Genomic DNA, 17,152 nt, shown 5'->3' on the forward strand with positions numbered 1-17,152 from the left:
GTTAGACCATCACTCTTATTATTTGATGAATGATCACAACCACCACCATCCGTATAAAGCCCCACACTGTCAGACTAAAGCAGGTGCTAAGGCACTAGGAATTTTGGCTTTGGTACTCTAACAGTGCTGGTTTACAGCTCATTGCAATGCACTTCAACAAGAGGTCAAATCAAAATGTGGCAGAATAAATCAGGATGAATTTGAGGGGCCTGCAAAGAGCACTAACAGCATTCAGAGCAGATTAAATGCTTTCTTGCCTGCAAAAACATCCAGATAAGGGCTATCCACACATACAGAATCATGTGCTAAGACTTCCATTTAGCTACAGGATACAGGGTGACTAAAAGCCTGAGAACACCAGCGGTTAACTACAAGAAGTTAAAAAGGTCATTTGATTGCACTCCACCTCAGCATATTCTCTCTTGAGCATTCCACAGAAAGTTTTGGGATTTATAATTTAGTGAGTCAGAGATCATACTGTGCATGCATGCATAGCTACATGAGCCCCCAGTCCTGCAAACACTTATGCCCATGCTAAACTTCGCTACCAATGACAGGAAAAGTGAAATTAATCACATCCGTGAGCGTGTGCAGGAATGAGGTCTAAATGTGTACTTTCCAAAACAGGTTAAGAAGCAGGAAATGGTCTTTTTCTGGCTATTCTAACCTATGCCTTCCTATCCCCTAGTCAGCTGATTTACTTTCTGTGCCGACCATGTGAAGGTAGCTCAAACTAAGAATATGTCTACACTTTGAGCTGGAAGTGTAATTTCTACCTTGTGTGTATATCCACCTAGTTACTTTGATCAACCTAGCATGCTAAAAATAGAAGTGTCGCTGTGGTGGTGTGGGTGGTAGGACAGGCTAGCTACCCTGAGTACAATCCCACCCAAGACTCTAGGGGTATGTTTACATCCCAATTAAACACCCATGGCTGGCCTGCGTCAGCTGACTGGGCTCGCATGGCCCAGGCTGTGGGGCTGTAAAATGGTGGGGTAGATGTTTGGGCGCAGGCTGGATCCTGGGCTCTGGGACCTCATGCAGTGGGAGAGTTTGTCTACACTGCAATGTAAGCTGTGGGTTAGTAGAACTTGATTTAACAGACCGTGGGTTTGTTAATTTAGGAGCATCCATGCTCATTTGCAATCCCACATTAGGAATTATGGAATCCTAGGTCCCAATCTGGGACTCCAGCGTCTACACTGCATTATGTGGGCTTGAGTCCAACCACCTGGGCCCCAGACTTCCTAAGCACCCTCCCAAAATGTGGCCACTCTAGCCCTTTGTTAATGATTGTGGAATACTTTTGGCGGATTCCCAGAGCTCTAGCCCTGTGGGGCTGTGTCTACGCTGCAAAGTGATAGGGCTTGAACTCTGGGTGCAGGCTTGATGCAGACTCAGACCCTTTATCCCCAGGGGGACCTGGGATCTGAGCCCTGGGTTAGTGTGACTTGTGTGTAGACAGAAGGGGAGTTAGGCTTGAACCTGAGTTTGAACCCTGGGCTTACAGAGCAGCGTAGACATATCCTAAGTATTTACTGGGGCAACCAGCCTGCCTTACCGTCCATGCTGCTGTGCCTATTTTTCTGTCTTTAGCTTGCTAGGTCAATCAAACTAGCACACGTATCTCTATCTGAGCTGGAAACTGCCTCCAGCTTGAAGTGTAGATGCATCCTTAGAACCAGGTCTCACTTAAAGCACCTTCATTAGGTTATTTGAGCTATACTGTCAGTTATCAGAGCTAAGGAAACTAATGTTATTTTGATATTAGCACTGCACAGTTAAACTTCAAGTCAAGAAATTTTAAAGATAAGATTCTTACAGCAATCTTCACTTGGTCATACTGAACATTGTATCCTTCTATTTTATTTACTAAAGGCCTGGTTTTATTTTACAGCTGCTGAGCAACTATAGTGCACAGCTGTGTGTGCAGCACTTCTGAAAATCGATCTCTTAATGCGTAATTTAATAGATTACTTTGTAGGTTTTAAAATATCTACCAAAAATTCACAGAATTGACCTGATTCACTACAGCATCTTTCATGTTTTATGTTGGTGTAGCTCTGTGGAGATCTGTCAGTGTAACCTGGACTTACACAGTGGTGAATCAGACCCACTGGGCAATGTGACTGAGTTAACATTTTTGTGGAAACATTAATTTTTGCATCTTGAGATTTCTTTAAAAAATTAAACGGTGCAACTTTACTAATGTGTGAACATATTTTTGTAATATGTACACATCACTGCATATAAAATATGAAATGACAAAACTCTGAATGACTTTGGTACTATTCGGATGGAAAAGACATGTTGTTCCTAAAATGAACTGCTTTGCCCGCTGGAAGGCTGACTAGCAGGGCTGTCCCTAGGGAGGTGTGGGGCCAGGGGTGGAAGTGACTGATTCGTCTCTTCCGGGACGACCGCAAAAGCCAATTGTACCGGCCTGCGGGGCCCCCCAAAGCACGGGACCTGGAGCAGTTGCCCTGATTCGCCCTACCCAAGGGACAGCACTGCTGACTAGTGTTAATTTGTAAAAGTTCATTTGGGAATTGTTTATTATCAGTGCTTGTATATTTGCATATCTTTGTGTTGTGTAAATAAAACTGTCGCTTTTTGCCTTCCAATGTTGTATACTACTGAGAGACTGGAGAGAAAGACAAAGGAGGCTATGCTGGCACTTAAAATTGGGCACAATCACATTGAATTATGATGCACAGTGTCTTCTCCAATATATTTTACTTGTTGAGATATATCAGCTATGGCATTCAGGCTGTTTACATTTCAACTCTGCCTTCCATATTTTTGACACCACCCTCTGTTGATACTCACCCCTTCTTGTCAACTGCTGGGAATGGGCCACATCCACCCTAATTGAAATGGCCTCGTTAGCACTACAAAAAGTAATTTTCCCTCTGTTGATATTCACCCCTTCTTGGCAACTGTTGAGAATGGGCCACATCCACCCTATCCTGCTTACTGTATTTTTCACTCCATCCATCTGAGGAAGTGGGTTATATCCCATGAAAGCTTATGCCCAAATAAATTTGTTAGTCTCTAAGGTGCCACAAGGACTCCTCATTGTTTTTATATCAACTCAGTCTCTTTCCAATTTAGAAATGTTATTGAAGAAAGTGTCAATCATCATTTAAGTTCTTACATTAAAATGTAAATTAGTGCAATTATAAGAAATTAGCATTTAGTAATACCAAATGGAATGTTATATAAAATTCTTTCACTATTATTATATATACTCTGACTATACGCAGTATCTGGCATACTTGTGGATTTCCCACAGACACTTGTGTGGGCTTCTGTGAATCTAAATAGGATTAATTCAGAAATGTAATTTTTCTCTCCACTGTGCCACAGAGCTCTTTGAGCTTTTCCTGCGATCCCTTAGGCATATACTCATACATCTGCCTATGCTCAGATTTGAAAGATGGCCAACAATGATGACTTATTAAAATCTAAATGAATGTGCATGAAATTCATGCTCCTCTAATAGAAATTAACAGGCTTTGGTATATGATGATCAAAATTAACCATAAAGATCAATTTTTAAACCATCTCTGTGTTGAAAGAAGGGAAGTAGTCTTTTATACTTTCAGTTCAGCATTTAATAAAACCAATCTGTAAGTGCAACATCTGTCTTTTGACTTTGCTCTATGTTTAAAGGGTATCTGACATTCTATTACTAACTAGTTAGTACTGGGTTCCTTTGATTGGCTGTCCACTTCTCTGAGCGAATGCATATCATCACTATTTAGGTTCTGTCATCTTGACTACTTTATAAGTTATCTTTTCACCTGGTGCTTCCACTTACCATATGTTTGGTATCAGAAATCCTAATATTATATACACAAGAGAGGTCTAACTACCTGATTGTTCCTGCAAAGTCTATATGCACAACTGATGGGGGGCACAAAGTTAGAAGCAGTGATATTAATTAGTTTTCCACGATAACCTGACTTTTCAGTAGCAAGCAACTCAATCTACTATCTGCTATTCAAGTATTTCTTTTTTAGAACAAATGTGAACAGGTTTGATCAATGCCGCATGCCTTGTTCTGCTCAGTGTGGAATTACTATGGTGAAGCAGGGACTTCTACAGAAAAAAATGCCACTTTGTGCAGTTTCACAAATTTTCACAGATTCATTACTTATACCACCAGTTGTCACCATTGGCCTGGTAAAACTGGTATACCTGAAGTATTAGACTTTAATGAAAATACATATTTAGTTTTTTCTATTAAAATTTTCATTAGATAGTGAGTTTTTGAAAAAGAAAACAAATAAAAGCCAAACACAAGTGTGTGCATCATGTTAAGGCTCAATTTGCCTGACTTCTTATAAGTCAGATTCAGGATAAGAGGACAGGCTATCTTGAAGACGTACATTTTTCCACACGTGCTGACCGACTAATCTGTAACTGACAAGAAGAGGTTGGCTCTAAATGTTTGTAAAGATCCAACAGTCTCTTTTCAAGAAGTTAGAAAGAAAAAAAATCAAGACAAAACCAGCTGGGTCTAAAGTCAATAAATACATCTTTTCTTGACATTATCCTAAACATTTATTTTTTAAACTACAGAAATGAATCCGAAGCTTGGGCACAGTAGAATATTTCAGTCAGGAAACTGCATCTCTCTAAATCATGATAAATATAGTGAAAGAGAAAATGAATGTCTTTAACCTACAATTTTTATTTCTCATAATAAAGGGCACCCAGAGGTTTGGGCATGATTCATGCATTAAATATGCTCATTCCACCACAATGGAGATGGTTCAGACGTTTTAAATTCCTTCCTCCTTTGACTTCAGACTCTCTCTGCTGGACAGCTGCAACACCATACGCTGATGTTAGGAGACTACGTTTAAAGCTGAAATTGTGTAAACTGGTAGAAAACATTACTGAAACCCACTGTAGGATATATGATTAACTGAATGGAAGGTTTGACATCTACCAATTGAATTTTAATCAGGAATATTTTGATCTACTGTTCCAGAGCAGTGGGTGCCCTTCAAATGAGAGAGAAATTAGTTACACCTTATGTGTAATTTTTATTTTTCTCAAACATGAGCATGCACTGATCTAAATATTACACAAGGAAAGGTAAAAAGCACTAAGATCTAGGGAAGAAATTTCAACTGGAACACCAGTGAAATTCTTTTAGGAGAAACAAAAGTAGAAAATTTAATTTTTTTTGGTCATTTTCATTTTATTTGCTTGCATAGTTTAAGTTGAGGGAAGCTGGAACGACCAAAGCCTTTGGCAGGCAAGGAAAGAATACCAGTTTTGTAGACTTTGGAGAAGGAATTGCAAATCTTACATGGCTGCATTATAAACCTCATTGTACAAAGCTCTGTGCTTCTCAGCCCAACAGTCTGAATGCAAACAAACTCTTACTGAATGTAATCTGATGACTCCAGGAAGGGTCTGACTAGATGCATCTAATGCCTGACATGTTAGATCTGAGCCATAATTGAAGTGCTTCATACATTTTTTAGGATTCCCCCATGAAGGAAGAACTTTCTCTACTCTAGTCCAATGAAGATTAATTTTAAAGACCATTTCAATTTCATATGGTAAATATTAAGATATTTTTCTAACATTTGGTCTGATGACAAAAATGTGAAACATTAATTTGAACTCTGTTCTTTTTCACTTTGAACAAAGTCCAGATGAGGACTGAGCGTCATCTTTTCATGGAAGAACTGAAGACAGGTTTCTTTAATTGACAATGTTCATATTTCACTTATTCTTCCACTTTCCATAATTGCTATAAGGAAAAAAAATATGGAGAGGTCTCCACTAGACGATTGATATTATGCCAATGCAATTTATGAAGAAATAGGAGCTCTCAAGAGAAGGCTGACACCAGAAATCCATGGGCAGAAGATTGACTCTGTAGGTTAATGGGAATCTCTTATGGAGCACTCCCAGAAGCCATATGTTTGGAGTGGATTTAAGCTGAAATCCCTATACCTGGTAAACAAATCTTCCAAATAGTTTTGTATGCTGTGATTATGGAATGTTTCAGAGACTTTCTATTAAAGTTAGCCAGTTCCCAGGAGTATCCATGTTGTTGAAAGCTCAGACTCTCAGGTTCTGTGCTGTAAAATCAAATCTGCAAAGATTAGACTGAGGCCAATACAGTCAGGATCACTGATGCTTTATCTAGTCTTATTTTTCCAAATAAAATTGGTGATTAGAAAGAAATTGGAAGGGCATACATGAGTACATTTGCCCACTAGAAGGAAAAGGTGTCCCTCTTCCATGCCAAGAGATGCCATCGATGAGACCAAAATACTCATACTTTTCCAGTTGTTCTAAATTGTGGGTAAGTCTAGATATGGTAAGGGGAGCAGGGGGAACCACTTGTTTCACAGAGCCAAGGATGTGCTTGTTCAGCTTCCGCTTGTTTTCTAGTAACAAATGACAATTGAGCATGTTGGCTTTGAAGTTTTGTCTTGTTCTGCGGGATGCCACTGTAACGGACAGGTGTGCCCTTCACGGAATGAAAGGAGTTTGGTGATGTGTGGTTCAGATTTGTATTCTGTTCCTCCTCGGCCATTCACATATGCCACCATGGTCTAATTGTCCCTCTTGATGTAGAATGTTGAGGTGTTCCTTAAGAATTTTGTGAAGCAGGGCTTCTAAGTCATTGTCAACTGCTTGGGAAGTACTGAGTGTCCAACAGTAGAGCTAATTGTGCAGGCCGAAGAACTGAAGGGTTTGGGGGTCATGGCTTGTGTATGCAGAACAGCAACATAAGCATGAACCACAAACATTGGGAGGCAAACTATTTGAGAACAGTAAAGAGAAGAATTAGAACTAGAAAACTGGGATAATTACCATTTGAGGTATCTTAAAAATGAGCTTCATGAAAAACAAGACGCTGATCTAATAGCAAGGAAGGTTTACTTTTTAGTGGGTTTGGCTAATTAGGAATTGCTGCTGGTGCACTGGGCTATGTGGAAAGAGGATTCCTTTTATGAACATTTTTAGCAGTAAGTCATTCAGCTAATGTAGGGGTAAATGCTTTAGGGAATCTCAGCTTAGCCAACACTACTGAAATTCCTTATTTGTCCTCTCCCCAAAATGGGAGAGACTGCACGGGAATGGAAGTGGTGGTAATATTCCAGGTCCCCATTTAACTCTAATGTTCATGGGTATTCTATATATCAGGAGTCATAAGGCTTTACAGGGGTTGCAAAACTGCCATTTTTACAACTATTCATTTTTGACCCCTTCTGTGGTTGTCTTGAAGTGACAGCGGAAAGTCTTCTGACAAAGTGGAGATTGAAACTGTGGGCGTAAAGAGCTGACAGGTGCTCTGATGTTGGAGAACCATCCCTTTCTCTAAAACTGTGTAGAAATGGACCCAGCTGCAGTAGTTTTCTCACATATGGGCACTTTCTCTTACTGCCAGATTACAGTCACATGGATTGTGCATTGCACTAGGTCCAATCCTACTAGACTCTCTGCTGCTAGCTTCTGCTATATGGCTTTGTGGAGAATGAATGGCAGGCCCTGTAAAGTGGTAGCCTAGAGTAGGCTGCTCTGGCATGCGTACTGAGGGACCTAAGAGGAGAAAAAAAAAATCAGGCTATTATCCTGCAGATTTGAATGCTCTGCTGGTAGAGGCAGATGGGCAATGTGGGATAGGCCACTCTGGCGCGCTGCGGAGGGAAACCAGTGAAAAGTGTGGGTCTGATGACTGACAATCCAATAAATAAGAAGTTCCCCGCAGACCGATTAAGGGAAATGTTGCGACTACTGCTGTATGTTGTGGAGAACAAAACTGCTCTCTTACAGCCGGAATAAACAGCTCAAAGTGCAGTGATACAGCAGTCCACCCCAGGGAGCCTGAATGCAAAAGGTGAAAGGGAAGAAAAGGCTGTGGTGCCCCCATTGAGGTGGCATGAGTAGGTCTAACCCAGGCGTGACATCCAGCCCAGCAAGTGGCCACGTATGAGAAACGTATTATTTCATTTGTAAGTTAATAATGTAAAATCTATTGATCTGTAATGGAACAACTATTCTCTTTCAGAGGGGAAAATAAGGGAACTAAGTTTAAAAAGGAGGCGAGTATAATCTGATGAATCCATTCTGAGGCCAGCTATTGACATAGGATGGCAGTGCTACAAACCTCTGCCAGCAAAGAAGAGAAGGCCAAACTGAACAGACCCCATCTCAGGAGACTTTCCTAGATGTAATTGTGGGGCAGTGTTGTGGTCTCTGTAAGAAAGCTGAGAAGCAGTAAATCAGGGAAGAGCCTGGCCAAAGCAGTACCAGAAAGGGGTAGAATGGAAAAAAAACCTAGGGCTCTAGGGAGAAGCTTTCAAAAACTTTTGAAAAGTATTTCTTATAAGTAGATATAAATAGCAAATATTTTAATACTTCAGTATCATTTAGAGACAGCACACACTTGCTTCTAAAATGTTATGTTTGCTCTGAGATGTTTTCATTTATGCTAATGATAGCTTAATAGCATTAAAAGCCATTCTTCATGATTGGGTATGGTGTGTTTTAAGAGTCTTCCACATGGAAATTAGTCCTCTTGATATTAACTACTCAGGGAAAATTGTAATCTGCTCATATGCATTCTTTTAATGCGCTCTTTTAGAGTGCACTTTGACCTGAATTGCATTGCAGTAGACAGAGCTTCACAGAACTTGACCAGACTAAAGGGACAACAGGAAGTCGAAATCCCCACTTATCTTAACTGAAAATATTTACTATGGGAAGGGTATAATTGGAGATATCTGAGGCAAAGTTATCAGTAAAGCATGCAGGAACACAGGAGGAAGAAGAGATTTCTTCTAAAAAGGAAACGGATATAAAATATAAAGGACACATACACTTGTAGGAAGTCTTTCTGCCTCCATTTCTCTTGAATTCTTTGTGCCGTTCACTTAGATATTAGTTTGTTGGCAAATAAAATATCATTAACCAGTAGGACATTGGATCGTGATCTGGTATTTTCTGTAGTTCACCAGTGTACCTGAACCCAAAATACTTAGGCCCTGATTCAGGAAAAGCACCCACACATGGGCTTAAGTGTGGTACTGAAGAGGGATGCTCTCCAAAACTGGGACTTTAGAAAAACAGCACTATCTAGCCTCAAACTACAGAAAGAAGGCGCAAGTTACTAGCCAGGTCTTTCTGCTCTTTTGGTAGATTTACCCTGGTGGTGGCAGTCATGGTCAGGCAACTAAGTGTAAGCATATAAACGACCACGTACCAGAAAAAGTTAAAAATCACAGTGTGGGATGCCATTACAAACTCTCTTGCGAGTGGGCAAAATGTCATCTTAAATGGCTGGCATAAGTGTGGGCAGAACTGTAGAGGATTTAATTGGGAAAAGATGTTTGGATTAATTAGACGCACTGCTAGAAAAAATATAACGATACTCACATCAGAGTTAAAGCGAAGCTGACAGACGTTACAGGAAATAACTTGTTTCTTCTTTGGGGGAATGGATACTCCAAATGTGTGGTTTATGACTGCTTTTTGCACAGGATCCATCTGGAGAGCAAACAATAAAATATTCAATTTACAACTTCACAGAACAGTAAACAATGCAGATAAGGCTCAAAATAACATTTTCCCGCTCCAAATTCCATTTTTTTTAATAAACAGGAGGAAATAGTGTTTCAAACCTCATAATAAAAATGATCAGATTTATCTCAAGATAGGGAATTTGTATCATGCCAGAGTTTACAAAAAAGCAGCTCAGCTACCCGCCATCACAGACCACTGGATGGTCCACCTCCCTTACCACCCAGAGCACCACTATCACATCAAGAGGCAAGGAGTCCATAAATCTCTCCTGCACCATATGCTGCTTCTATCGCTACACCAATAAGCACCTCGCCTCCCCAGAAGCACTAAACATTTGTATGTCTATTTCTTTGCAAGGAAAAGTATCAGCACTCTGGAAAGAGGGGAGGATAAGAGCCTTTGGTTTTTGTGGCACAAGTAAGCTCCAGAATCATCTTATGTGGTATACGTTGCTAAGCTGGCTTTGGGATGTGAAACTAGAGATGGGAGTTTGGGGGGCACTAGAGGGAGCACAGGACAATTTTAAATCTAGATTCCCCCCCCCCCCCACACACACACACTTTCTTCCTTGGTAATAAATTCCCATTTCTTCCCTTTTGGCGGCTTGGTAGCTATTCAAAACAGGCTACCCAGGAAGTGACAGTTACCAGAGAAATCCATGTCACTGACAATGCTCCTGAGGCTCTTTTCTCTCAAGTCCAATTCCAAGGGCATATGGAAGGGGCTGCAAGTAGCAGCAGACCTGCAGCAGCTTCCCCCTCACCTCACACAGACAAATTAATTGGGAAAAATCTTCTCTCATGGAGACATCTTTGTGAGAGGAGTGTCTTTACAGACTCTTTTACAACACTTACTTGCCTGGAAAAATTGACTCATATTCCTCAAGGATTTCCAAAATAGAACTGATGAGTGATGCAATCCAAGAGAATATTCAAGTAATGAGTATTACCCAGGAAGTGTTTAAAAATGACTTTGCACCAATTATAGATGTAGCAGTTACCATACCAGAGAAAATGCTCTGACACTGAGAAAGACAGACAGACTTGAAAAAAACTGAAAACACAAAGTATCTGAATCCTGAGCTTGACAGAGAATTCTCAGGAACTGGGAACTAAAGAAGCCTTTCCTAAGTATCATAACTCCTGCTGGATATCAAACTCCACTGGCAACCGAGAAGCCTGCAGGATTCCAGACAGTTCTACTGGTACCCCTGCTAACTCTGAGGGACTTGCTCAGGGTACTGAGAGGGGGAAATTATAATTGTTACCTCACATTTGTATCATGGTAGCAGCAATAAGCACCAGTTAAAAATAAGGCCCCATTGTGTGAGGCACTGTACAAATACAAAGTAAAATGTAGTCCCCAACCCAAACGGTTTAGAATAACGTATTTTACATCTATATCTATAGATATTTAGACATGATTAATTTATTTAAAGACAAGCATGGGTCTGGAAAAAATGGGGAGGAAAAATAGTGGGCCACAATGAACAAAGAGTTTACATTTCCTAACTTTGTTTAGGGTTCCAACTCCTGGGGGAATTCTGTGCCACTGCACATGTGCACAATTCATATGCCACACAGAATTTTTTTCCTGCAGAAAATACGCTCTGCCGGAAAGGTGCTACAGTTACTCCTTTCACCCACCAGGGGCTGCTGTGGCACCAGAACAGCCCCAGCTGTGGATAGTGAAGAGACAGAGGCTGCCTTTCTCACAGTGCCCTATGGTGGGGCCAGGTCAGGAGGCACAGCGTATGCAGGGATGGACATCATGGGGCACATGGGGCTGCTGGGGAGTCACAGACTGGAGTTCAGAAGTGTGTGGGGGGTGCAGAGACTCATGGAGAATGCGGTGTCAGGGGGGGCACAGGTACACATGGGGATGGGGAGGGAGTGTCTGAGTGGGGTTGCAGGATCACATGGGGATGGAGGGAGGGGGATGCAAGGATACATAGGGAGGGGGGAAAGGAGGGGTGGCTGAGTATGGCTGCAAGGATACATTGGGATGGAGGGATGCAGGGACACATGGGGACAGGGGCAGATATGCCTGACTGAATGAGAGGGTTAAGGGTCAGCCGGGGTCTGCATGGGGAAAGCTCCCTAACAATCCCTCCCTGCCCCCCAAAAATCTGGTCCATACTTCTCCCACCCACACCCAACAACCCTCCAAGTTCACACCCTGGCTCTTTGCTAGCAATTACTTCCTTCTCCCTCATCTCCTCTGATACCCATGACTCCCCCAAGCCTTTGCACTACTTCTGAGGGGTGCGGGAAATAAGTTTCTGTATTGTAGTTTAAATGAATTATTACTCAGAGTTGTGTATTGACAGTGGTGAGCTGGAGCCGGTTTGCACCGGTTCGCACAAACTGGTTATTAAATTTTGAAGCTGGTTTAGAACCGGTTGGTAAAGGGGTGGGCAAACTCTGGCCTGCGGGACTGTCCTGTCCGGCCTGCCTGAGCTCTCGGCTGGGGAGGTTCCCCTGAGAATCCCTTTTTAATTTGTACTCACCCGGCGCCACTCCGGGTCTTCGGTGGCAGGCCCTTCACTTGCTCCGGGTCTTCGGCGACACTTCGGCAGCGGGTCCTTCAGTGCCACCGAAGACCTGGAGCAACTGAAGGAACTGGTTCTCCAGCTTTTGGCAGCTCATCACTGTGTATTGATATGCCTAGTAAATAATCTATTTGTCAAAAAACATTTCCTGAATTTTTGTTGTCTGTATTGTTACAGACATTGTTGCAGACAAGTATTTTGAAATAAATTACCAAAATAATTGAAACTGGTGTGATTATATTGTGTTATTTTGACAAATAAAATACGCAGAATTGTGCATAATTTTAAAATATTGTGCACAGAATTTTTTATTTTTTGGTGCAGAATTCCCTGAGGAGTAATTTCCCATCACAGGAGTGAGTAGTTTGATTTGCTAAAAGGTTATATTTTTCTTGCAGATTATTTTTCAGTCTCAGCAGTGATTTTCTTGCTACAATAATATATGAAAGAGCCATAGAACTAGGATGATGCAAAGCTTGCATTTGACACTAAACTTAATTTGATAAAGAGATGGGGAAAGAAAGTTGAAGTTAATGATTCTTTAGATCAGGTTTTTGCAGTGAATTAGCTACTTCCAGATTTTCTGAAGCTGATGGCTAAATATTCTAGTTGTCTCCCTTAAAACATTTTTGATGCTTTCGGAGAAAGAAAACTGCATTAGTGAGGATTTTCTTAATATAAACACTTACATACATGCGCGCACACACACACACACACACACAATCAAGAAATATCTTTTGTAGCAAAGCTAAGAGGTTATCTATTACTTAACACTTAACTGATGAATAACTTTTTGGAGTATAGTGAGATGATGTCCCTATTACCTCCAATCCAAAAAAGAGGGTTTTGTAAAGTTCATAGCTAGCATTTATCCTTTTTGGAACTGTGATGTAATATTCACTTGCTTTTGATAGCAAATACAGTATTTCACTGCCTTAAGAGTCATAGAAACAAAAATAATTAAAAAACAAATGCAGCTCAACTACCGCGTATTACTTTGTTATAAAATGATACTATAACATTGTCAAAGAAGACAAGAAAAATAATAAACTATAAAGTTTGAATAAAACATCATTGAAACATAGGGCTGGAGGGGACTGTGAGAGATCATTTAGTACAGCCCCCTGCATTGAGGAAGGACCAAGCTAACCTAGATCATCCCTGGCAGGTGTTTGTCCAACCTGTTCTTAAAAACCTTCAGAGATTCCACCACCTCCCTTGGTAAATTGTTCCAGTACTTAATTATCCCGAAAGGAGGTTTTTCATAATATCTAACCTAAATCTCCCGTGCTACAGATTAAGCCTTCTTGCCTACCATTTCCTCTCTCTAACAGCCCTTAACATATTTGAAGGCTAATCAAGTCGTCCTCCCCCCCCTCCCTTCTTTTCTCAAGACTAAACATGCACAGTTTTTTTCAACATTCCCTCATAGCTCAGGTTTTCTAAAACTTATTTTTGTTGCTCTCCTCTGGACTCTCCAATTTATTCACAACTTTCCTAAAGCATGGCATCCAAACTGGACACAATACTTCAGCTGAGACCTCACCAGTGCCAAGTAGAGTGGGACAATTACCTCCTGTATCTTACATACAACACTTCTGTTACACCCCAGAATATTAGCCTTTTGCAACTGTATCACATTGTTAGGTCATATTCAATTTATGATCCACTATAATCCCTAGATTCTTTTCTGCAGTTCTAGTGCTTAGCCACTTATTACCCATTTTGTACATGGGCATCTGGTTTTTTCCTTCCTCAGTGTCGTGCTTCTTTATTGAACTTCATCTTGTTGATTGCAGACCAATTCTCTAATTGGTCAAGGTCATTTTGAATTCTAATCCTGTCCTCCAAAATGCTTACCCCGCCCTTCAGTGGTGGTAGACTCTGGACTGACCCCTGCAGGCCCCACTAGATATGCCCTTCCCAGTTTGATAGCAAACAATTGATAACTACTCCGAGTATGGTCTTTCAACTAGTTGCATACCCACCTTATAGAAATTTCATCTAGACAACATTTCCCTAGTATGGTTATGACAATGTCATGAGGGATTGTATCAAAATGATTAGTGTTTCCAGAATACAGTGACAATGCTTAAGAATAACTCCAAAGCTAGAAATTAAGTAAAATTAAATACATTAAGCAAATTAAATACAAATTAGTAAAACAATTTCTATTTCTGAACTCTACGTCTCATTGCATCATTCTACAAAATAAGCACAATGTAGCAGAATGCTGATCTAAAGTACAGGTTACGGAACTTCTGCTTGCAAACTTTTTGATCATTCATTGTATAATATTAATCTAGCAGAAACAATATATGAGATCATATTTAGAACTTGCTCCTGCATCAAATTTATTGCAATGTAACTGACATTTAAATATGTTTGTACTTAATGCAGTAGTATTTTAGCACAACATATGTTTTGCTTTTTCAATTAAACAGCTAATAGCTAGACTTGCTAATCTAGAACAGAATAGTTTAGTGATGAAAAGTACCTCAACCCATCTGAAGTGTCTGAGATCAGTAAAAAGGAACAGCAAAGAAAACAGTTATTTGCAGAACTACTCAAAAAGTAAAACGAACAGCGATTCTCTTGTGTACCCCAGATGATAATCCACAGCATTAACATTAGGCAATTTAGAAACTACAACACAGACTATGCATAAAGTCTCAAATTCAAACAGATACAGCAGCACAAAGACAAATTCTCATGAACAATACAGCGCACCCAGCCTCCAGAAGCTACAGCTCAAGATTCCGAGGGGAGTAGTTGATGATCTTCCCCAAAGAGAGGAACTGAATGCAGTCTGGTTATGATTAGAATTCAAGAAGATGCAACATTAACAATTAATAGGTTTTAAATATGTCAGAAACTAGGCTGGATTACAGCATGTTTGAATAGTAACATAGTATCTGTCTGCCAGAAGGTTAATGCTATGGGGTAAACTGATCTGGGATCACTAAATAAAATTAAATACATGTTGTTTTGAATAAGGGGGTAATTTGCTGATTTAGGTGGTGTTTGTAACTCATTGAAGCTCTGCAGTCTGTCAAGTTCCAGTCGTTAAGAATTTTTTCTGTAAAAAAGATGAACATCTGCTATATATTATATCTGCTATAAATTCAAGCAACAATCTAGCATCTGGATGCTTATTATTTGGACTATAATATGAGCTAAAGGCATAGTAAAGAGTTCATACATTTTGCACTGAAGGTGGGTGGTAATGATATTGAGGATTAAAAACCTTTTCCATTTCATTCTCTTATTGCAAATGCATATATGAAATAAAGGGAAAACCAGTTGGGTTAAATAAAACTAAGCAGAAATAATGCCAAAAGCTTAAACCACACTCAAACCTCTACTGCAAACCCATATTAACCTGAGCAATCCTTACTCACACTAGTAGTTGCAATGAAATCACCGTGGCTACCTCTTGAGAGCACAGATTATAAGATTTGAGGGGACTGCAGCACTGGTCACTCATTTTTAACCCCCCTCTACACTTCCTGATTTCAGCCGGGACCAGAATCAGGAATATCCTCACTTTACATTTATATAACTCATTTCATTGCAAAAGCTCCCAAGGTGCGTCACAAAGTACATGGATAGCTGTCAGAAATGCAGTCATTTCTGGGGTGGAGGGAAGCAACAGAAAAATCATGGTAAATTACAGAACAGTCAGAAGGAGGAAAGGAAAGGTTTGGCCAAGAACACCAAAACAAACCCTACCGTTATAAAATATATCAGGATCTTTATTATTCATATATAGCAAAGAGAACTTTTGCGCAATAGTCATACACAGCTGCACAGAACCCTGTTTATGTACCTCAAAGGAGAAGAGCTGAGTTGAGCCTGCCAAGATGTGATCCGCTTTTGTTCCAAGAAAGAGAGGTGTTTCCAAACTTTTTGCTTCAGCTAAACTACCAAATACTGTATTGGCTATTCTTGTGACATTACAAATCTACCTGTTAGTATTGATTTAAGCTCTCTGGCAATTTGTAGTTCTGAAGCTTGGATAAGTATCTAGATGCCTTTTTGCCTATTACTAGAGAGGTATTGGTAATAAAACAAATTTGGCAGTCATCCAGCTTTGGGTGTAAATTAATCTAGAGATGTGGCTGCCATTTTTCTCCACTGACTAACTCTGGCGCCAGCCTGACCCAAGAACTCTGCTTTTCCTCATTTATATCCATACCTCTGTAAGGCATCTATGCATGCTGCTGCCACTACTCCAATCTGCTGAAATTTTCACCCAACCCTTTTTTCCTCTCACCTCAATGATTACAATTTCCACAGTGATGCCTCTCCAAGTCCTGACTTTTCTGCCATCTGATGCCTGTCTTCTCTCACACCAGAAATAGTGCAATTTAAACAACTCCATAGGCTCTCCATTCAATTCAAAATTGCCATCTGGTTTTTAAACACTCCTTGGAGTTGCTACAAATTATGACAGAGATCATGGGTGACATTTTGAAATGGTGTGCAAGGAAACTGGTTATAAACTATATGTTGATAAGCGGGTATAAAAGTTTAAATTGGTATAACTTCTGATTTAGTATGTGTTCAAAACTGGGAGTCGCCAATCGAGGTTCCGTGCCTTTTCTCCTTTCCTGCTCTCATAAAACCCTTTTAAAAATCTACAGCTAGAGCAACTAATAATTGATTTGCTGGCACAATCAGTTCTGCTGCTTTACAAATACAATCTTGCAATGTTTTCCATTTGTGAACTGAGACAAAGTGTGTTACACATAACTACCTACCCATCGGTAAGGCATGGGTTAAAGTTTTAAATGCTGCTATTTATCCAAACCCATTAGACAACTCTTCCATTTTTTTATTTTATTATTTAAAATAAATAGTTAGGCAACCAGTAACAAGCAAACCCATAGGGTCAGAGCCAGTCTATTTTTCAACTTGTCTCTAGAGCACTAGGCTTGATGCCAACATGATTTCATTTTATATTTCAACTCTAAACCTCCTCAGGAGAGCTGGGCATGCTGCCATTATGAAGAACCACTATATACTGGAGCTTAA

The 17,152-nt window shown here is 40.2% G+C and overlaps 1 protein-coding gene across 5 annotated transcripts in view; it reads right to left on the reverse strand.

Moving 5' to 3' along the window:
• ZNF385B (zinc finger protein 385B) overlaps positions 1-17,152 on the reverse strand; it is a 305,313-nt gene that overhangs the window by 53,553 nt on the left and 234,608 nt on the right. For all 5 annotated transcript variants that reach the window (XM_074967694.1, XM_074967697.1, XM_074967696.1 and 2 more), the window contains one exon: positions 9,418-9,528. In XM_074967694.1, coding sequence (XP_074823795.1) covers positions 9,418-9,528 — 111 coding nt within the window. The remainder of the gene's footprint in view (positions 1-9,417; positions 9,529-17,152) is intronic.

Source organism: Natator depressus, chromosome 11 (assembly GCF_965152275.1).
Source record: "Natator depressus isolate rNatDep1 chromosome 11, rNatDep2.hap1, whole genome shotgun sequence".
Lineage (NCBI taxonomy): Eukaryota > Metazoa > Chordata > Testudines > Cheloniidae > Natator > Natator depressus.